Genomic DNA, 22,125 nt, shown 5'->3' with positions numbered 1-22,125 from the left:
TTTCTGCCCTGTACGTTCATTTGTTTGGTGCGGTTCTTGGCGCTTTTACGTTGCGGCAACTCACCAACAACGTCTGGCCGGTGCATGAGTCGGGACCAGCCTGCGCTAGAAGGGCTTGGGTCATGGATATGGACATGGACATTCCAAGGGTTTGGATTACATCCAAAAAATGGACCAAGTAAAGCGAGGCCATGAACTTGGAGTTAGTCTGGATAGGCTCTACAAATCTGGGCTTGGCGATTTCCAGTCCCACTAAAAAAAACTTGTTTCGGTCCGTCTTAGTCCGACGAAGCCCACCCAAACCCAACGCCACCCAGCTTGGTCACCTTGTTTGTTTGTCTTTTAGAAGGAGCTGGTGCAACCCATCCAAGCAAACTCAACCTGTCCCACGTAGGCCCTGTCTGCCCGATCACAAAATTTGCGGGTTTCAGTGACATCACAGAATGCACCAGCTGAGCGCTGTACAACACCAGCGGTCCACTGCATCGTGACCTTGCATGTCGCGCATCATCATCGCTAGCGCTGCGTGCGCGGTGGTGGTGCGGGTGGGTGGTCTTGCGTATGGTACGTGGGGGATACTTAGTGTAATTATTTATCCTTTTCTGATCACTCGCCCTCTCACGCCGATTTTGAAGGAAGCTTAAGGCGGAATTATGGCTTTGTTTTACTTTGGTATGGCTTGCATAAGCAGTGTTGGATTTATCGCGCTCACAATGATAGTGGGGTGTGTTGTGTACTGACGCATTGGGATGCCCTACCCAAGACCAGTCTGATCCAGTTCGAGAGATTATTTCTGTTGTATTCTAGCCTTCCACCAGGGTATCACAGGAAATCTCAAATATGGTTAGATGCTGTGGGATGGCTGCACCTGATGGGCGCTGTGTGACCTACAGCAGTTGATGTGCTGTAGGTCATGTAGGTCAAATACCCCAAATCATCATCATCATCTTGCCTGCACCTGGCCACAGTGATCATTTAAAGCCAGTTTGTATCTGGCCATTCCTTATTAGATGTACAAAATGATCCATGGTGGGATTTGTGCCTGGTGATGATGGATTATGAGCACAGCACCTTTCCTTCAGGCCATGAAAGTGAGTTGCATATGGTTTAACTCTTGATAATAGAGAAAATCTAAAGCTCAAAAGTGCTGGTGATGCTGTGAATCACAACATGTGGTCTAGGCTGTGAATCAAAATGTGTTAGAGTACCAATTTTCCATTTATTTACATTCCAGTGAGACTTTGTGTTGCAGGTCCACATCTCTGTGTCCTAGGCTCTCCAGGTGAAAATTTGGGGATGAAAATTAGGTGAATAGCAAAACAGCTGGGACATCATGATGTGGTGTGGACTGCAGCCAAAAGTTCATGGTCCATCTTAAATTTAAATTTGACACTATGAGCTCTGGTGAGAGCAGTTGGGCCTAGTCTAGGCAGGAGTTTCTGTAACATTTTCTGGAGTGCAGCTCAATTACTGGAGCTCATCTTTATAAACTAGCTAGTCATATGTTTGGCATACACAGTTGATTTCAAATTGTTGATCATGATTGGTGTTGTTAGGTGCCTAATAAAACTGCCTTGGTGTTCTGCTATCTGGAATATGCATGCCAGATAAAGTCAAAACTTGAATGTTAGTGCTAAAAAATGTATTGATTAAACTCAAAGTCAAAACAGTGTATCATACCATACATTGTACAATGTCTTAGGCATTGTTCTGATTTTGTGTGACATGCATAGGTTCACATTGCTATGTAGGTACTAATTGATCATGCTTTTTTCTATTTTTCTATAGGAGTTAGGTTATTGATTAGGGCATGATAATCAATGCACATTATCTTGCTCCTTTTTCAGAATACCTTGATGTTCTGTCTTGTGATGACTGCTTGCAGACTCATTGTAATCACATTTTTTGAATTATTTCCTCAGGTGAACCACTAGAGGCCAGCAACCATGGAGGACATGCCAACAGACTATGATGCTATTGTTGTTGGCACAGGTAACTTTGTTTAAACCACTATCTGATCCTGTGCTTCAGAAGTGTGGTGATGACTGGTTCCAGCTATGAGGACAATTTTTGTCTTCTATTATGCATATCTTATTAAAGGGTACAGCCTTCACAAATAAGTTATTTTATTCCAAAGGCTGAATGTTTTGTATGTGGTGGTATCCAATTTGTCAGTGAGGCTGATGACTAACAGATCACTCTGATTTCAACACAGCAGGACACAACTTGAGAAGCAGCTGATGGGCTTGAAGTCATGCCAAAAGTCATTTTGTGAAACCAGCATGGTCTATTAGTCACTTTTTAATGTGACCAGAGCTTCTAGTCATTTAGGAAACAATGGTCAGCATATTTTATCTGAAGTGTCTGTTTTATATTGTCTCACACCTAGAATATTGCAGGGCTTGTGGAGTCAATTTATGCTGCTGCAGCCGCCCGTGTGGGAAAAACTGTACTTCACATTGACAGGTCAGTCAACTCTAATTGCTGTCATTTTGTAACACTATGATGATGCCACATATTGTGGCTATGTAGCCATATGAATGTGGTTTGCCTGTGATGCAATATAAGACATACATTACTTCCCTTTGTTTCAGTCAAGGGCTTGAATTGTGATCACAATTGGGTTAGGCAATAGTTTCATGCAGACCCTGGTTCTAGATCAGGCTGGGACCAAAGGCAGGATTAAGGCCATTCATACAGGGTCTTTAATCTCTTCTTCTGTGCAGCAGACTCATCCGGACAGTGTCTTTAGTAGTGTGGCCTGTCTGACCGCCCCTGCCTCACCCCAGGAATGACCACTACAGTGGTCAGTGGGCAGTGCTCAGCCTCAGTGGTCTGCTGGAGTGGGCCGAGCGGCAGGAGGCGGCCGACGCCACGCCGGTCGCGTCGCCGCCGGACACCGAACCGGACACCGTGCCGCTGCGAGCCCGCCAGCTTGTGCACGAGCTGGTGCTGCGCTGGCATATTGAGTGAGTCCAGCTGGGGTGGGCTGACTGGTGGTGGGATCGGCGGCGGGTGAACCCTGTCGTCAACTCCTTGTGAGGCGTAGGATAGACGATGGCAGAGTTGGCTTGGTTGCAGCCGGCGGAGATTTGCCAGTGGCAGATAGATATTGTCTAGTGAGGACCCTGCCACTAGCACCATGGACAGTATCTGTTATTGTTTTACATCTGCTTTGTGTTAATTAGAAATTAATGCCATACAGTGGTGTAAGGACCTTGGTATACTGTGCAACATTGTTTTTATGCATTACAGAATATGGCAGCCGGTTGTTGGGGCTGATGGATCCCCTTTGCAGGGAAGGCGAGCCAGAAGCCTCTTCCGAGTTACCCAAGATTTGCCTTCCCGGACGTCCTGTCCAAACGGCTGCAGCCACCCCAGATGACACCAGCACGGCCGTGTCGGAGGACCAGTCCATGAGTCGGGTCGGGCCAGGGACGGTCCAGGACGAGGCGCCAGGTCCTGCCCCGCAGATGGAGGGGCAGGACGCAACTCCTGGGCAGTCTGCTTCTCTGCCCACCGAATCTGCTTCGCTACATGCAGAGTCCGCGTTGCCGACTGCTGAGTCTGCTTCGCCACCCACCGGGTCCGCACCTCCACCTTCAGAAACCGTTGCTCCACTCACGGAGTCCGCTTCTTTGCCCGCGGAATCTGCTCCTCCGTCCACGGAGCCAGCTCCTTCACCCACGGAGCCCGGTCTTCCACCCACGGAGTCTGCTCCTCCACCCACGGAGTCCGCTCCTCCACCCACGCAGCCTGTTTCAGTAGCAGCCGAGCAGTCTGCTTCGCTAGCTAAGGAGTCGGCCAGCGGCGAGGCGCCGTGGACCATCAACAGAATGAAGAAACTCAGCCGTCGCTTCAACATCGACTTAGCGCCCAAGGTAACCTGCTGTCCAGAGCTGTGCTGTTGTCAGGCGCTGGGCAAGTGTCGTGCAGTGGTCAGAAACTGTACAGCTGGGCTGTCATGTGCTGTACAGCTGGTGTCCGGCGGCGCCGTACAACCTATGTTGCTACAGTGTCAAGTAGTGTACAGCTGTTGCTGGGCTGTTGTCAGGTGCTGGGCAAGTGTCGTGCAGTGTTCAGAAACCGTACAACTGGGCTGTCATGTGCTGTACAGCTGGTCTCCTGTGTTGTCCGGCGGCGCTGTACAACCGATGCTGCTCCGGTGTCAAATACTGTACAGTTGTTGCCGGGCTGTTGTCAGGTGCTGTACAGCCGCGGCACGCTGGTGGAGCTGCTGATCTCGTCCAACATCGCGCGCTACGCTGAGTTCCGCTCGGTGGGCCAACTGCTGACCCCGCTGCTGGGCCAGCTGCAGCCGGTGCCCAGCTCGCGCGCCGACGTCTTCACCACCCGCCACGTGTCCGTGGTGGAGAAGCGGCTGCTCATGAAGCTGCTTAGCTTCTGCCTCGACTTCGAGAAATACCCCGACGAGTACAAGGGTGAGGGAGTGGTGTGGGTGCGTACGAGTTGTTTCTTCGTGTATTTCGTGTTGTGGGAAACACAAGGTACCACCTACTTTACCTGCGTTAACTGGGCACCTGATCATGTGGTCCAATGCTGTTATTGTTATATGATGATAGTTCTGAAGCAGTTGCGTTACTGTCGTAAATTGTGTTCTGCGGTTTATTCAAAGCGAGGAAGGATTGTGTGACACATGGTGATTTGTCCGCAGCTTTCGAGCAGAAGCCGTTCAGCGACTTCCTGCGCTCACGCCGGCTGACAGACACCCTGACGCACCACGTGATCCATGCAATCGCCATGGTAACGCCGCAGACGCCGACGCTGCAGGCGCTGCTCTCCACGCAGAAGTTTCTGCGCAGCCTTGGTCGCTATGGCAACACGCCGTTCCTGTGGCCGATGTACGGCAGTGGGGAGCTTCCACAGTGCTTCTGCAGGTATGTGATTGCCCAACTGGCGTGAGGATGCCTGGCTATGAGCTGTGACCGCGTACGTGCGTGAATGCGATACATATTGATGATGTTATTGTCGTTGCATTCCATGCTCCTGCATATTGGGTGCCACATAACGTCATATGTCCGCCTGCCCACATTCTTTATTCGGTATAGATTTGGTAGCTTGCATTGGATTTGGCACTTTGGACATGTTTGCTAGTTTTCGCCACGTCGGCAGGCGTAGGGCAATGAGTGACGTACCGTGTGGTGTTGGGTCAGCAGTCAGTCCGCTATCTCCAGACCCTGTGTCCAATGGCCATTTGTCAAGCTGTTGTCGTGGGAATGGATTTATTGATGATGGCCTAACCCGGGTCTTGGTTATTATGCATGTCAAAAGCTGTCGCTGGTTAGCCAGATACGTCGGGCCTGGTCCGGCGGTTCTCTGGGTCTGGTCAGGCAGACCGTCGAGTCCCGCACGCCAGACCCGTGCCCCGGCGCCGGCCCCTGACCGGGCGCCGCCGCCCGACAGGATGTGTGCCGTGTTCGGCGGCGTGTACCACCTGAGCCGCGGCCTGGACGCGCTGACGGTGGACGCGACCGGCGCCGTCTCGGGCGTGCTCTCCCAGGGCCAGCGGCTTACCTGCCGCCGCCTGCTGCTGGAGGAGGCGTACCGGCCGGCGGGCGGCGACGACGCGGCCGGCCTCTCCCGCGCCGTCCTCATCACGGACAGGTACCGGCAGAGTCTCCGGCCTCCCCCGCGCCGTCCTCATCACAGACAGGTACCGGCGGAATCCCCGGCCTCCCCCGCGCCGTCCTCATCACAGACAGGTACCGGCGGAATCCCCGGCCTCCCCCGCGCCGTCCTCATCACAGACAGGTACCGGCGGAATCCCCGGCCTCCCCCGCGCCGTCCTCATCACAGACAGGTACCGGCGGAATCCCCGGCCTCTCCCGCGCCGTCCTCATCACAGACAGGTACCGGCGGAATCCCCGGCCTCCCCCGCGCCGTCCTCATCACAGACGGGTACCGGCAGAGTCTCCGGCCTCCCCCGTGCCTTCGTCATCACAGACAGGTACCGGCAGAGTCTCCGGGGTCTCCCGCACCGTCCTCATCACAAATGGGTACTGGCAGAGTGTCCGACCTCCCGCGCCGTCCTCATCACGGGCGGGTACCAACAGAATCTCCAGCTGTTGTGCTTTCTGATCGCATTGCAGGTAGTTACTGACCTTGTTGCTAACGGTGCTGTTCATCTATGATTGGTGCAGTTACTGCTCTCATTGCTACAGCTCACACATGAGTTCACTATTGTTGCTGTGTGGTAAGGCTAGCATCCCCATGGTCCGAGGTAGTCCCGTGCAACGCCATTCATAGACAATGTGGATCGCAGAACATGAGCTCAAACACACGGAAAGCCACATGTTCTTTACATCAATGCATATTACATTGCGGACGTGTGGCCTTAACAGACAACTTAGATGGATTGGTGGTTCTTGTGGTGGTTCCACTTCTCTGCGAAGTGGTCTTCTTCTGGGCGACGCTTTTGCCGCTGTTGTACCGCCGTCGTGAGCGGCTGCTGTGTGCGGCAGGTCGCTGCACCGGGCGGCCGGGGACCAGGTGCTGCTGATCCGTCTGCCGGCCGAGGAGGGCAGCCCCGGGCCGGTCACCGTGCTGCAGGTTGGCACCGCCGCCTCGGCCGCGCCAGCCTCGCTCTGTGAGTACCGTGTTGTACTGCTGTCTGTGTGTGTGTCACGCTCTTGTACCGCACGGTCTCGCTGTCGCTGTACCACACTCGTGCGGCTATGTGAGTACCAGACACGCCTGGCTCTGTAAGTACCGCGTCCGCCTCGCTCGCTGAGATCGTTTCCGTCCAGTTCTGCGAGCACGGAGCCCATGCCAGCTGGTGAATACTGCACTCAGACCACCCCCACCACCCGTGAAAGCTCGCGGCATGCGGACGGCGTGAGAGGTGCTGGTCATACTGAGCTGTGGGATGTGATTGGCTCGGTGCTCGCACGCTGTCTCTGCGGACTGTAGACCCAGTGCACCTGATGGCAACCTGGTGTCGCGCTGGAGGACCCGATCTTACCCACGTCTGGCCCGACGTGACAGATAGACCTGAGTGGACATGGAATGGCCTTACTTGCCTTCTCCCTGCACACATTGTGCACCCAGCGCGACGCAGCCTCTTCCTGGGACCTGGTGCACCCTGCCTGACCTTCCCGCTCCCACAAACCTGGTGCGCCTTGCCTGACCTCGCTCCTGCAGATCTGGCGCACCCTGCCTGACCTTCGCTCTCCCCCAGACCTGGCGCACCCTGCCCGACCTTCGCTCTCTCGCAGACCTGGCGCACCCTACCTGACCTTCGCTCTCCCGCAGACCTGGTGCATCTTGCCTGACCTTTGCTCCCCGGCAGACCTGGTACACCTGACCTGCGAGCGGCGTGAGTCGGCTGAGCGTGACCTGACGCCGGCCGTGGAGCGACTGCGGCGGCTGGCGGCGGCCGACGGCGACGACGGTGCCGAGGCGGCACCGCTCCGCGTGCTCGCCAGCCTCTTCTTCAGCCGACGGCGGCCGGGTGCCGGCGCCGGGTCGCCACCGGCCGGCGTCGCCTTCTGCTCCGGACCGGACGAGCACGTCGGCTTCGACGCCGCCGTGAGGGAGGTCAGTGAGCGCTCTGCTGGAGGTGGCCGGCTGCGGCGGTGGTGGCCGGCTGGGCCGCGTGAGCATCGGAAAGGAAGGCTTCGTATGTGTGGAGGTGTTTCTCTGTGTCGTGCATTAAGCTGCTCTTTTTTTGCATTCGGTTGAGGTTGGACGAAGTGCAGTTTGTTGTCAAGCGTAGGCCGCTTTTTAGCGGAGGAGTGGTGTTAATCAATCAACAGGCCTGACATTCGTGTTACTCGAGCATCAGTATCATTTCAGCTGCAACACCAATATTGTCTGTGGGCTGCTGTGAGAAACGCGTGGGTTGTAACACACTGCCTGGCGTGCGCAGCTGGGACGGCCGGTGTGGTGCGCTGTTTGGCTGCTGTGTGGCTGGTGTGTAGCGCGCTGCGTGACCGTAGTGTCCGGTGGGTGAGCTGCGTCCGCTCCTGCCGCAGGCCCGCGAGCTGTTCTCGGCTCACTTCCCGGACGAGCCGTTCCTGCCGCGCGCGCCGGACCCCGAGGAGATCATCTTCTTCGACGAGCCGGCCGAGTCGGTCGTGACCGGCGGCGCCCGGCCCACGGAGACGAGCGCTGGGGCAGACGGCTCGACTGGACAGGGTGACAGCCCACCTGCGCAGGGAGACAGGCCGGCCACGCAGGGGGACAGCCCGCCCGCGCAGGGAGACGGCCCACCCGCGCGAGGAGACAGCCCGGCCGCGCAGGGAGACGGCCCGCCCGCGCAGGGAGACGGCCCACCCGCGCGAGGAGACAGCCCGGCCGCGCAGGGAGACGGCCCGCCCGCGCAGGGAGACGGCCCTCCCGCGCAGGGAGACGGCCCGCCCGCGCAGGGAGACGGCCCTCCCGCGTAGGGAGACGGCCCTCCCGCGCAGGGAGACGGCCCGCCCGCGCAGGGAGACGGCCCGCCCGCGCAGGGAGACGGGCCGCCCGCGCAGGGAGACGGCCCGGCCGCGCAGGGAGACAGCCCGCCCGCGCAGGGAGACAACCCGGCAGCTCAGGGAGACAACCTGGCCACCCATGAAGAGAGCCCGGCCGCACCCGAGGGCGGTGTCGGGGACGGCGTTAGAGGTGGAGGTGGAGGTGTGGCGGCTGCTGACGCCCAGGGACGGGCACCCGAATAGGCCCCGAGCCACGCCAGGCATCTGACCCCCGCTTTACCTGTGCTGAGCTGTCGATGTATGTACGGCTGTCTTTGTGCTGTGCCGGCACGGCTGCCAGCGTGCTCCTGGGACCGCACTGCGCAGTACTCTGCCGAATGCCCGTGTCGGGCCTTGCTGGTATGCGCAGCTTCCCTGTGTTTTCCATGTGCGTTAGAGTTTTGGTAGCTGGTGTACTCGCCGCGAGGGTGGACGGATATATTGCCGTTAAGCTCGTATATGCTGTTCGTGCAGGGCATGGTATATCTGGATTGCAGCTTTATCTCCAGAAGATGTGTATGTGATTCGATTGCATGATCATGCATGCATTCCTCTGAAGCTTATACCCAATGCAATTAATGTCGTGGTGTTGTTGCAAAGGGTATCTCATTGCTTTTGCATTTGTTGTGGCGGCTTGAGTATTTGTGTTTCGATGGCTTGAAATGCATTTCCGATCTCTGTGGGCGCCGCTATATTGCCTTTATCCGGGCTCGTGAGCAACATACACCGGGTATTTTCGGAGGTATAGCAGCAGTTTGCTTAGTGCCAGCCCCCCCCCCCCCCTTGCCGATATACCTTGAGTTTGTGGGTTACATGCTAAAATCCGGTACAGTGGAAACAATACATTTGAGCCAGCTATGCTGTAAGCGTGTGGTGCGTGCTCCATTCTCAAGTACGAAGGCGTTGCTTTGGTGGTCGCGCGGGGCGGTGTCGGATTCGCTGAACGTATCCGCGCGCGCGGGAACTATTGGCGACGCAATTGGCCGTCGAAAGCAAATGTTGGGATTAGAGAGCCCGCAGCTGACTTGCATAAATGCTACGGCCTGCCAATCATGGTAGGCAGTGGAAGCAAGCATTCCACCCCATCTGCGCTAGAACTTTGACTCACTCGCCGCGTGCCCAATTTGTGGTGTAGTGGTGTTTTCGGTCGCGCCGACTGCATTGGTCATTTGGCGCCGCGTGCCCAAGTAATATACCGCGGTGTAGTAGAGAGAAGCCACCAAAATAATTACATTGCCGTGAACACACCCATGGTCGTCTCCCATTTGCGAACCAACAGCGTTGCATTGCATCGACATCCACGCTCAATCTCTGACCGTACTATTCAGCCAGTGGGTGGGAACTGCAGCTTCCGAGCCATGGCTTAGTTGACAGAGCGCCGGACAACTAACGTGCCAGGCATGTATTATACCAGTTATGTGCGTGTATATATGCACATATAAACATGCATATGCACGCATACATGTGCCAGTTTTTATTTGGTTAGACTGGAACCCTGCCTATGACCACATATCATTTCAGATTTATGGGATTAGGGACTGGTAAAAGTTGGGCGTGCATAATGCTTTCTGTAAAGGGTAATGAACTGGACAGGGCGATCCGGCCGACGGCAGAAGAGGCCATATGAACCCCGACTGGTATCCGAAACAACGATTTGAGCGTCTGATCGGCGCAGGAGTTCGGACGTGGCCAGTCGGCGATCTGTTGGTGGATGTGTAACGTTAGCCTCAGTCATCTGCCGGTAGATGTCAGCGTAGTGGTGCGTCGAATTCTGATAACAGGTGTGCGATTCCGTCATCCGTGAACGGGACTGTAATTACGTCCGGCTGCCGGAGTCGCGAGCGTCCCGGCCGTGCCTGCGTCGCTGCCCCAGTTCCCCGACTCTGGCCAGGCCAGCGCGCGTGTCCGAATCCGCGCCGTCTGCGACGGTCCCGGCGCACGTCGCCCCGCCGGCCGTCACGCTCCGCCGCCGGCGCGTCGCCCCAGTTGCAGATCCGGTGCGTTCGCGGCGCGCCCAGCCGTGTGTCGGCCGGGCCGGTGTCGGAGCGGTCTCGGTCGGGTGCTGGAGCGGGCGGTGCAGCGGGACGCTATGCCACTGTTCGGCCTACAGCGGCGGCGCAATGGCGACAGTCCGGTGAATGGGGTGGCGGCGGCGCCGAAGCGGGCGCCGCCCACCCCGCGACCGCGCTCGAGCGTGCCGCCTATGGAGGAGCGGGCCCACCCGTTGCCACGGCCCGAGCTGGTGTTCCACTGCCAGCTGGCGCACGGCAGCCCCACCGGCATCATCACGGGCTTCAGCAACGTCAAGGAGCTCTACGAGAGGATAGCCGAGTGCTACGACATGTCCTCGTCGGAGGTGAGCCGTCGTACTGAGATAACGGACCGTCTGGAGTCTTCCTGAGTCTTCGCTGGTTGAGGCGACGCTATAACGGTTGCAGTCACACCGAGCAGTCGGTTGTGGAGGTCACACACCGTAGCTGGCCATGTGCTGCTCGCGGCTGGGGATGCCGGTAGTGTAGTGGTTAACATGTCTGCGTTGACCACTGCGCGTCTGGGGAGCCAGAGGTACGGGGTTCGATTCCCCGCGGTGCCAGCCTTCCTGCCAGGGTGAGAGGCGGGTGACGCCATCTAGCCCCAGCAGCTGAGTGCGTCGTAAAGCCCCAATCACACGCACACACACTGCTCACGGCCGGACCCCGGCGGCGGAGGTGGCCGGCCGGTCTTCAGGCGGGGGTGCCGTGACGAACAGTACAGAACAGAACAGTACAGAACAGAACGAACAGAACAGAACTCGACGAACAGGTCGCCTGCCCCGGCGGCGGCATGGATGAGCAGCGCCGGCCGCCGGGTCGCTGTTGTGCGGCTTCCCCCGGCCGGGCCGACCTTGTCCGCCTCTGGCGCAGCGGTGCGGGCGTTCGCTGCGGGCTGTACAGCTCGGAGCGGAGCGCAGCTGATCGCCGCCGGCAGCCGGGACTCTTGGCTCCCGGCCTCCCGGCCCCCACGCCTCCGCACCTCTAGAACGCCAAGGCGGTAGACCCCGATCAACACTTCCGGCTCCTACACGGTTCTAGTACTACTACCGATCTCTGACGACTCGCGCAGTGTCACCGACCCTTGGTCGTGCGGGCGCGGGGGTCAGCGACCCCAGACCATACAGGCGCCACCACTGTTCCGTCGGTCCCGACCATGCAGGCTACACCACTGGCCGCTGTCACGGCTGATATGGACTGCAGCGTGGATCCCTGACCAGGCAGCAGCAGTGGGCCCTGCCTATGCAGGCAGCACTAGTGACTCCGCCTCGACTAAGTTAGCAACCACCCGACCTGTTCTTGACTCGGGGTTTTAATCGGCGTTTGGAATAACCCAATTTTCGTTGAGTAGAGGTGAAACGTGTTAGGCTTTGGACCGTGATTGGGGTCCGGAAACAAAGCTCAAGCACCCACATCATCGGTGAGCCAATTAAAACATGAATGTAAGCAACAGTGTATTTATGTCCGTGCTCCGGTTAGGAATTATATTTATGTGTTCCATTTGATACGATATTTCCCAAACCCCATCGACGGCAAACCAAAGCCACCGTTCAACATGCAATCGGAATCAACTCAAGTTTGTCACGTACCGCTTTGAATCACCGCCGAAATCAATCCCCTGGGGTTTGATCAATCAAATCAATCCCAAGATCAAAATCAATCCCATACGGTTTGGAATCGAAGTTGGAAATGATTTCTACTGACAGCCACCTCTGAACCCAGCACACTGCCTATGCATATAAGCAGTGCCACCAGCCCCTAATAAAATATGTTCTATGCTGCCTGGCCCTAGCTATAGTTTAGTTATACCCTTTACCCTCAAAAAGCCGGGAGCTCATTATGCAAGTCCCCTGTTATGACTTATGATGGATGGCCGGTGAGACTGTGGGCATACGTCCCTCTGCCCGGGCCATATAATTAGCCCCATTGATTCCTAACTATGTAGGCAACATCACTGACTGTCGACCATAGAGATAGCACTACTCGCCCATGGCGATGAACAGGACGCTACTGACCCCTGAGCACTGATCTTAGAGGCAACGCTACCGACCCTTGGCCACTGCCTGCGTGATCAGGGTAATGACTGACGCCGTCTACAGAGACATCTTCACTTACCGCTCACTGTAGAGGCAGCGTCACCAAACCCTGGTTAGCATACTCGGCCCTGGTTAGCATCACTGAGCCCTGGTTAGCACCAATGGGCCCTGGTTAGTATCACTGGGCCCTGGTTAGCATCACTGGGCCCTGGGTGGCATCACTGGGCCCTGGTTAGCATCACTGAGCCCATGTTAGCATCACTGAGCCCTGGTTAGCACCAAGGGGCCCTGGTTAGCATCATTGGGCCCTGGGTGACACCACTGGGCCCTGGATGGCGTTACTGGGCCCTGGCTAGCATCGCCGGGCCCAGGTTAGCATCACTGAGCCCTGGTTAGCATCACTGGGCCCTGGTTAGCACCACTGAACCGCAGCCATCTCCAGAAACGCCGTTCAACGCCCCTGATCTAGGGTGTGTTCAGCCGGCGCCAAGAGCCCTCGAAGCAGTCGCGGTTGGCGCCGGCGGCCGGCAGAGGGCAGGCTGATGCGCTGACAGCGGCGGGGCAGGCTGAGGCGCCGACGGCGCGGGAAGCAGGCTGACACGCTGACGGCGATGCGGGCAGGCTAAGGGGTCGGCGGCGGCGGGGGCAGGCTGACGCGCTGACGGCGGCAAAGCAGACTGACGCGCCGGTCGGCCGGCGGACCGCACCAGCCAGAGCTCACACGAACTCCCGCCTGGCGAGGCTGTGAGTCGCTGCCTTTGATCAGTGGCTGGTGACCTTTCATCAGCTGCCAGTGGCCTTTGATCAGCTATTGGTGGCCTTTCATCAGCTGTTGGTGGCCTTTCATCAGCTACCGATGGTCTTTTGTCAGTTGTTAGTGGCCTTTCGTCAGCTGCCGGTGGCCTTTGATCAGCTGCTGGTGGCCTTTGATCATCTGCCGATGTTCTGTCTGCCTGGAGTCAACTCAACAATGCACGACGCGATATAAATGTCGAACAGTACAAATGACAAGGAGCACAAATGCGAGCGATCAAGGCACAAAAGTGTAAGTGGCAAGCAGTGTACATTATGAGCATATACACTAACAGCAAACAAAGCATACTGTTGTTTGTCTTTTTTCTGACGTCCGGCGAACGGTAGAGGCCGGCTCCCCTAGGTCAGTGGCACGGTAAGGTTGGCCTGCTTCCTTAGATCGGCCGGTGTTCAGTTTGACGCAGCTGTCCAAGTGCACAGGGTGAACCGAGGTCAATGGGAGCAGACTGGAGAGAGCCCGGCCCCACCTCCGCCGGGTGGTCTCATCGGCTGTTATCGCGCTCCCGATAGCGACCACGAAGGGTGTGGAGGCCTGCCGGCGTAACTCGGGCTGCGGCACGTTTTCGATCACGGCAGCCACCCGACCGGGCCGCAGCCCATCCTGCTTCCCGGACCGTCCGTTTGGCGGGGCGTGCCCGATCCCGGCAGCCACCCGACCGGGCCACAGCCCGCCCTGCTTCCCGGACCGTCCGTCCGGCGGGGCGTGCCCGATCCCGCCAGCCACCCGACCGGGCCGCAGTCCGCCCTGCTTCCTGGATCGTCCGTCCGGTGGGGCCGGTGCGGCCGCTGCGGAGACGGCCGGCGATGGGCGTCGGTGCGGTAAATCAGCGGAACCGGCCGCGGCGGTCTTCAGTAATGGCTGGCTGGACCGCAGGGCGGCCGTCTGCGGCGGTTGGTGCGGCTCATCACGGCCGCTGACGACCGGCTCATCCGCCGGCCGTCCGCGGCCTCGGAGGCGACGCCGGCCGTCCGCGGCCTCCGAGGTGACGCCGGCCGTCCGCGGCCTCCGAGGTGACGCCGGCCGTCCGCGGCCTCGGAGGCGACACCGGCCGTCCGCGGCCTCCGAGGAGACGCCGGCCGTCCGCGGCCTCGGAGGTGACGCCGGCCGTCCGCGGCCTCCGAGGAGACGCCGGCCGTCCGCGGCCTCGGAGGCGACACCGGCCGTCCGCGGCCTCGGAGGCGACACCGGCTGTCCGCGGCCCCCGAGGTGACGCCGGCCGTCCGCGGCCTCCGAGGAGACGCCGGCCGTCCGCGGCCTCCGAGGAGACGCCGGCCGTCCGCGGCCTCTGGAGAGACGCCGGCCGTCCGCGGCCTCGGAGGCGACACCGGCTGTCCGCGGCCTCGGAGGCGACACCGGCCGTCCGCGGCCTCCGAGGAGACGCCGGCCGTCCGCGGCCTCCGAGGAGACGCCGGCCGTCCGCGGTCTCTGGAGAGACGCCGGCCGTCCGTCCGGCCTCGGATGCGGACACCGGCTTTCCGCGGCGGCCTCCGAGGAGACGCGTCGGTCCGCACTTATCCGAGTTGAGAACGCCGGCCGTCCGCGGGCGTCGGGGGACGCTGCCGTCCGTCGGCCTCCGAGGATACGGCGGCCGTCCGCGTCCTCTGAGAGACGCCGCCGTCCGCGGCCTCCGAGGAGACGCCGGCCGTCCGCGGCCTCCGAGGAGACGCCGGCCGTCCGCGGCCTCCGAGGAGACGCCGGCCGTCCGCGGCCTCTGGAGAGACGCCGGCCGTCCGCGGCCTCCGAGACGCCGGCTGTCCGCCCTTGAGTGTCAGGCGGCGCAGGTGGCGCTCTGGCACTGGGTTGAATCACACCAGATATGTCAGAGCTTCGGTCCTTTATGTTGATATGAAAGTTATCACATAGATATACGCGTTTAGCTGGCTAGTGGTTCCGAGAGCTTACACCGGCGTTACTACAAAAGGCTTTGGGAGAGAAGGAATTTGGCGAGGTTCCAGAACCTTACCACAGGCTTGGACATGTTTTGTTGTATTTGAATGCTACGACAGTGTTCCTTTGACGGGCTTGTGAGTCGTGCACGGATATAGAAAATGCAGGAAAGTCGGCTGGGAGCGTGTTTCCGTGTTAAGTGCGACAGGCGGGACACCTGGGACTAAGTATGCACAATTGCTCAAAACCATGGGCGTAGGAACAGGGGCAGGGGGCCATGGCCCCACCTTTTCAAGGCGGGGGGGGGGGGCAGCAATGTTAACTGCCCCCCCCCCTGACTTTTCAGATTAAGGCTGAATTTGGCTTGCTTTTGCCCTACGTTAAACATGCATGCCACTTCACCCAGTTCACCAGCCATCTCCATTAAGATCCGTCATCTTTTTCGTTTGTTCATTGGCCATCGCTTAGTATCACAGCTACGAGGCCGACGGCGCACGGCCTGGAGACTGCAACGCTGGGAGTCGAGGCTGTTATTGCTATGACTTACGAGCACGCACGTTCAACACCATATTACGTAGTTTTCTTATTAGTAATCAGCTCTGACGGGATCTTGAGCATTTTAAGACGAAAATGAGTGAGCCTGTTAATACAAATTAGGAACCCCAGTTCATCTATAATCTACAGTCTGGGAGAACTCAATATCTCTGAAGAACACAGAAAAACACGGAACTGGAGTCCATGTGACAACTAACGGACTACCTGCGGTAATCAGGGATGTTGTTGCGTCAATGAGGGTTCCTGTGCTGATCCGGGGTTAACAGCGCGGGTCAGAAGGCCTCCCTTGTCAGGGATGGGAACAATGTGACACGATATATCCTTCTAATGACCTCCGGATCAGCCAGGAGATCCCGCCCCGTGCCACCAGAATGATAGCCAGAAGACACTTCGCGGTGGGACCGAATGGCGCTTCAGCCCTTGACCGGGAACGGTAATGTACCCTTGGTGTTCTACTCAAGAGGCCACTTGCCCAAGAAGGAAATAAGGGGCCTCATCATTGTTGAGTGGAGTGGGGCTTTCATTATTGTTGAATTGCGTGGGTCGAAATGACTTTAAAAAAGAACGAGCAGGGTCATGGTATATTTGCCTGAGAACGATAATTTTTCCAGAATGCATTATTGAAACAAATTACGTCAAAAGGCTTCGACAGATGCCCACCCGCAACCTCGAGAGCAAGGACAAGGTTGGTTTGGGTTGCAACTTCTGTAAAACCGATAAGTTTCGGCCACTGCAAGTGCCACCAGACGGCGTGTGCCGTGTTGACCTGTCTTCTGGACAGATAAATAGCTGCGAAAACACGAAAAATATATATTTTACCTTCACTCTTCCAGTTCCATCACCAGATTCCAGCCCCGCATCGCGGTGCTTTAGGGGCCAATCCGTTCTTTTCACCAGTCTAAAGATTTCACACATGAAATATGCGCTCAGACTGCCTTATGAATACAAGATCTGATGTCATGAAGCGTCCAAGGATACTTTTTTAGAAGCGTCGTCATTTTTGTCCACCCGTTGGCCACAACTTGATATTAGTTGCCAGGTCGAAGCTGCGCGGCCTACGGAAACTGCAACGCCTGGAGTCGAGGCTGGTGTTTCTAAAACTTTCGAGTGCGCATGCTCCAAATTACGTCGCATAACTTGCATCACTAGTTGATTGAAGTGTTCAAAGGTATTCATTTCAAAAGCGCCATCAATCACCGGTGGGCCACAGCTAAATATTGGCTACTGGGCTAACGCTCAGCGGACTACAGTCACTGCAGCACCTGGTGTCGAGGTTTTGTTGCTAAGATTTGCGAGCGCGCATGAAAAAAAGCACGTTACATACATTATATCACGAATAGATGCTGACTAAATAGTGAACATTTTCAGATAAACATGACTTGGTCATGACAATACACATTGTTGACCACTCGATCTGCAATCAAATTTTCATCTTTAAATTTGGATCAAACATATCGATCTACAATCTAACTTCCCGATGCCCTCACTGTCTGTAGGACCCAGATAAAAAATTATCAAGCCTCTGAATTTTATCGGTTTAGAAAGAGTGAAATAACCATTGTATATTAAGAGCGCCGGTGATTTCTTCCATGCAGTCGCTCAACGCTTGATTTCTGCACTTTATTGATCTCAAAATGCACACAGAATTGAGCTCACGCTGCCTCCTGGTTTCTGTTCTGGTTACAAGGTAAAAATAACAATAAAACGAAGAAAACCGTGTCACTTGTTGACAAGTAAGCCGTATCCGTGGATTTTTTTGGGGGGGGATCACCATAAAATGGGCTTCTGTCAACCCTGTGTTCCCTCTTGGCAAGGCTCTGGCTACGCCCCTGCCTACACACCATAGCAGATCAAGTCGTATACGTTGCATAATGGGCAATGAGGTGTCCGTTGGGCCAATCCATACCTAAGGCAGACAGCTTCCCGTAGGCTAATTTTCTGCGATGGTGTGGTGTGAGGGAAGACAATTCGGAAAAAGATACTGTTGCAGGTGTCCAACACGTGTTTCATAGACCATGTAGTAGTAGTAGCGCTGATCCAAAAGTATGCAACATAGCATGCATACGATCAGTTCGCAGTCAGCTATGCGGGAGACATCCGGGCCAGGGCAGTGGCCACCGACAGCGGACAGGAGCAGGGCTCAGATAAGGAACATATGACAGATGGGCCTTATTATGTGGCTTGATTCTTAAAAGAGAATCTCCAGTTTTATGACTCTTGTCACATTGTTTGTAGCACGTTCAAGCTCCCGAATTTGTTTCCGCCTAAAATGCCGTGACAAGTCTTATCTCTTGAAAAGCAGCCAACGAAATGAGGGTGCATGAAAAACCTGTTGCACTGTGAGCCATCGATCCACTTTCAAAATCCTCACCAGGCTGTGTCCATGCTGTATTTTGGCAACTACACTGTGGGGTCAAATGCTTCCTTAATGACCCAAAATAATTATCCGCTCGTGGAAGTTCGTCTCCCCAGGAAAGACAATGTTAAAATAGACAAATAATCTAGGGAAGCTGGATAGCCTTATTTGTCAAATGACAGATGAATCGAGTAGGCAAGATTGTGCAACAGTGATAAACAGCTCTAGGTGCAGATCAGTATAGCAGCCATGCCATTTGAATAAAGAGCAATGCAACCTCCATGCCTACCCCCCCCCCCCCCCCCCGCCTCCCCCGCCCGCGGTCATCGGGCTCGCTTTCCGGAAAAAGTTTTTGAAGTACACCCTGAGCTTATCCCCCACTTTTTGAAACGTTCCTACGCCTATGCTCAAAACGTATTTTGGGCCGGCCCTTTCAGCAAAGTGAGAAAACGTCTGCGTATGCTTGCTGAATAAACCGTCTGACTTCCACATCACTGCGCCTTGCTGGCTGGTACGCCCAGCTCGCACTTGCCTGTTACCCGTAATTCAGTTCCTTTGCCATTCAATGATGCGCACAACTCTCGCGTCCGTGCTTTTATGTCAAGTCCGTTCATCAACATCGATTCATCAGACTGGACGGATAAATACGTTCTCGGTTGATGTCGAATGGAGCATGTGGTCGGCCCGGGCGCGCGGCGTGACGTGTTTGTGTCATTAGTGACGTCAGCTGGCGTTGGGCTCATCGACGCGTGAGCCACGCTTTAGCCAGCGGCCGGCGCGACGGTCCGCTGGTCTGGCCACATCTGGCCACCTTTCCTCGCATGACGTCACTGGAGCAGAGCAGCCACCCTGTGCTTCAGGGAGGTGGATAAAATGACAGGAGCAACATGTTCACTTCTTCTGCGGAAAAGCACCGCATGCATGAAGCACAGATTTACGCCCTCCTGCCTCATAATTTAGCCTGTCCTGTGTTTTCTTCTGTCCTGTCCTGTCCCGTTCTGCCGTGTCCATTCGTGTCCTGCCGTGTTCTGTCGCGTCCTGCCAAGCCTTGTACTGTTCTGTCTCGTTCTGCCGTCGTCCTGCCGTGTCCTGTCGTATCCTGCCGTGTCTCGTGTCCTGCCAAGCCCTGTACTGTCCTGTCTCGTTCTGCCGTGTCCTGCCGTGTCCTGTCGTGTCCTGCCGTGTCTCGTGTCCTGCCAAGCCCTGTACTGTCCTGTCGTGCTCACAAGTAAAGAACATGACACGACAGGTGTGGCAGCGTCACACCAGCTTTATTGGGGTGCCTCCAGGGACCTCTTTTCAACAGCTTTGGTAAACCAAGTTTTCAGGATTTTCTATTCTTGGCCCTGTCCTGACCTGTTTTGTCCAGGTTGGCCGCGCCATTTTCACTGGAAGACATTGCACGGCTCGTCCACTTGGCACCGCTACACCTTTACCGGGCATCTCTGCAGCTTTATTGAGCACCACTGCAGCTTTACCGGGCAGCACTACAGCTTTATTTTGCTGCAGTGCAGCTTCACCCCATGTTACTGAAACTTCACCTGATACTGCTGCAGTTCCAATCAACACTCGATAACATTACAGCTTTACTCGTAAACCCTGCAACGCTTGTCATCACCGCACTGCATGCGTAGCTGCGCCAAGCCTGCCCACAGAACAACACATGTACCTCCGACGTGGGGATGGCCCGACGGTGTAGGCGATTCGCCAAAGCTGAGATGTCGCTTGGTCCCAGTTAACTGCAGCCATTGCAATATTGGGGCACCAGCGAGTCATGTTACTCGCATGTTGCGAACATATGGAAACGTCTGGAATACGACGGCAATATGATCGACTTCTAACAGCCGACTACTGCCAATGACTAGGGTCAGGAATTTGTCCCGTCTACCTGAAAACACGGCCCGACCGCCGGCGGCGGCACCTCTGATCTCGGATCACCGGGAAATCCCTCGGCGGAACTTTCACCACCCCGCTTTAATAGCCCGTCCAGCTGCGGTCCTTTCCGCCTGCCCTTCCCCCCCCCCCCTCCCCAGCACTCCCCCTCTCTTTCCCTACGAAGGAACGTGACATGGGGCGACCCTCGGCCGTTGACGAGGACAAAAATGGCCTGTCCGTGAAGGGTCGGACGAAACGGCCATGGACAGACCACAGAAACGTTTTGCCGGCGGCCACACGTGAATAGCGTTGTGCATAGGTAGAGGAAGGGTAGATGGAGGAATCCACGCGTTGTTAGATACTTGTATTACAGCAACACTTTCATGTAAAACAGGTAGTTAAAAGAGCTCGTTAGTGGTAATCATCCACAGCCACAACGCGGCACGTCTGTACCCATTACTTTGCCTTGTCGATAAGACCAGCTCTTGGAAACGGATTAGCCAAAACGGAGCATGTATTCAATCAAATTGATGGCGTCATGATGGATTCAAAATCCTCGACTTTTGGCCGCGCTGTAACGCACTCATTCGCGAGTGTGCGACGGTCTCTCAGCACAGAACAGTCCGAGTGAAGCTGAGTCGAAATTGGATCAGGCATGTCAGCTGAAATTAGTTATGACTTGGCTCCGAAAAAAATGCAAAGAACACAGTTTATTTCTTACCTTTGTTTACTATCCACTTGGTGGCAACAGTAAGTTACCGATGCTGTTCGATATTAACAATTTCTACTTTAATTCTGAGGTGAATACCAATAACACCTTTGAAATTGGAACCTAACAGAAGCTGTGATGCAAATGTAATCACGGATTCACTGGCTTCGGGGTAGTTTACAGATCCACGTAAAATATTGGTAAACATGGAAGATAAAAATGTGAAACCTACTATGTGTGCAAGTAAATGCACCGCATACTCCAAACTGTCAGACCCACAACGATCCGATAATCGAACAGACAGCCGCCGATGTTTCCGCTTTTAATAACGGTCTTGAATAGCGCACGGTGTGGCCCGAGCCAAAAGACTGGGGCTTCGTGATCCAGATAAGCGTAATATTTCACTGCGACCAATGGTCATCTGAAAACTTTGTGTCTTTTGCATTGGTTTGGCCACAGTCACTTGCGATGTAAATCATTTCAAGTTAATTGGTTTCGATGATAAAGTTGTTTTGCCAGGTACCAACTACCAAGACCTCCAATCTGCAACTGATTTAATCTGTTGGTCATCCGATTGCGCATTAGCGATCGTGGTTGCCTACTGAACTCATAAAGTAAGAACTGCACTGATTAGATGTCTTTGCAAAGCTTCTCGAAGACGGCTGGCTCCATTCACTTCTGCTTGATATCATAAGCATGCCATTAAAATTCACCCTGGCTATCATCCCGCTCGTCCTACCCCTCAAAAAGCACGTACTCATACCTTCCGCAAAGGCCACCGTCCGCAGCTTATCGCGGGCTTAGTGGCGGATCGGCCCGAGCGTTCACGATCCTCTTCCGGCGTCTTTGGGACGCTCCCCGCCATGTGCAGTATGCACACCTGTCTGATCCGCCGGTAGGCCGGAGACAGCGGCGCGGCCGGGCTCTGGGTCTGCTCCGCCACCGCCGGAAGCCAGGCCGGAAGCCGGGAGGGAGAGGCCTGCAGCGTGGAGCAGGCGGCGCCCGGGCCGGCGGCGTGCCGCTCCGCCGTGGAGCAGGCGGCGCCCGGACCGGCGGCGTGCCGCTCCGCCGTGACGGCCTGCTGCCGTCGGTAGCGCGTGCGCTCTGCCGTCCCGGCCGTACCGCCGGAGTACCGCGTGGAGCAGGCAGCGCCCGGACCGGCGGCGTGCCGCTCCGCCGTGGAGCAGGCGACGCCCGGACCGGCATCATGCCGCTCCGCCGTGACGGCCTGCTGTCGTCGGTAGCGCGTGCGCTCTGCCGTCCCGGCCGTACCGCCGGAGTACCGCGTAGAGCAAGCGGCGCCCTGACCGGCGGCGTGCCGCTCCGCCGTGGAGCAGGCGGCGCCCGGACCGGCGGCGTGCCGCTCCGCCGTGACGGCCTGCTGTCGTC

General features: G+C 56.4%; 2 protein-coding genes across 2 annotated transcripts in view; both read left to right on the top strand.

Moving 5' to 3' along the window:
- Nucleotides 1–381: 381 nt before the first annotated feature.
- Nucleotides 382–8,408, top strand: Rep (Rab escort protein). Its single transcript, XM_037215250.1, has 11 exons — nucleotides 382–564; nucleotides 1,923–1,992; nucleotides 2,400–2,466; nucleotides 2,790–2,969; nucleotides 3,299–3,881; nucleotides 4,205–4,442; nucleotides 4,676–4,898; nucleotides 5,425–5,625; nucleotides 6,483–6,607; nucleotides 7,310–7,557; nucleotides 7,995–8,408. The coding sequence occupies exons 2-11, from the start codon at nucleotides 1,947–1,949 to the stop codon at nucleotides 8,406–8,408; spliced, it is 2,325 nt and encodes a 774-aa protein (XP_037071145.1). The 5' UTR covers nucleotides 382–564; nucleotides 1,923–1,946.
- A 1,960-nt stretch (nucleotides 8,409–10,368) lies between these two features.
- LOC119091830 (PDZ domain-containing protein GIPC3) overlaps nucleotides 10,369–22,125 on the top strand; it is a 19,162-nt gene continuing 7,405 nt past the window's right edge. Inside the window, exon 1 of the mRNA XM_037214724.1 lies at nucleotides 10,369–10,830. Coding sequence (XP_037070619.1) covers nucleotides 10,564–10,830 — 267 coding nt within the window. The 5' untranslated portion in view covers nucleotides 10,369–10,563. The remainder of the gene's footprint in view (nucleotides 10,831–22,125) is intronic.

The sequence above is a fragment of the Pollicipes pollicipes genome, unplaced genomic scaffold (assembly GCF_011947565.3).
Source record: "Pollicipes pollicipes isolate AB1234 unplaced genomic scaffold, Ppol_2.1 Scaffold_3447;HRSCAF=4054_pilon_pilon_pilon, whole genome shotgun sequence".
Classification (NCBI taxonomy): Eukaryota; Metazoa; Arthropoda; class Thecostraca; order Pollicipedomorpha; family Pollicipedidae; genus Pollicipes; species Pollicipes pollicipes.
This window is presented reverse-complemented; position numbering and strand designations above follow the sequence as displayed.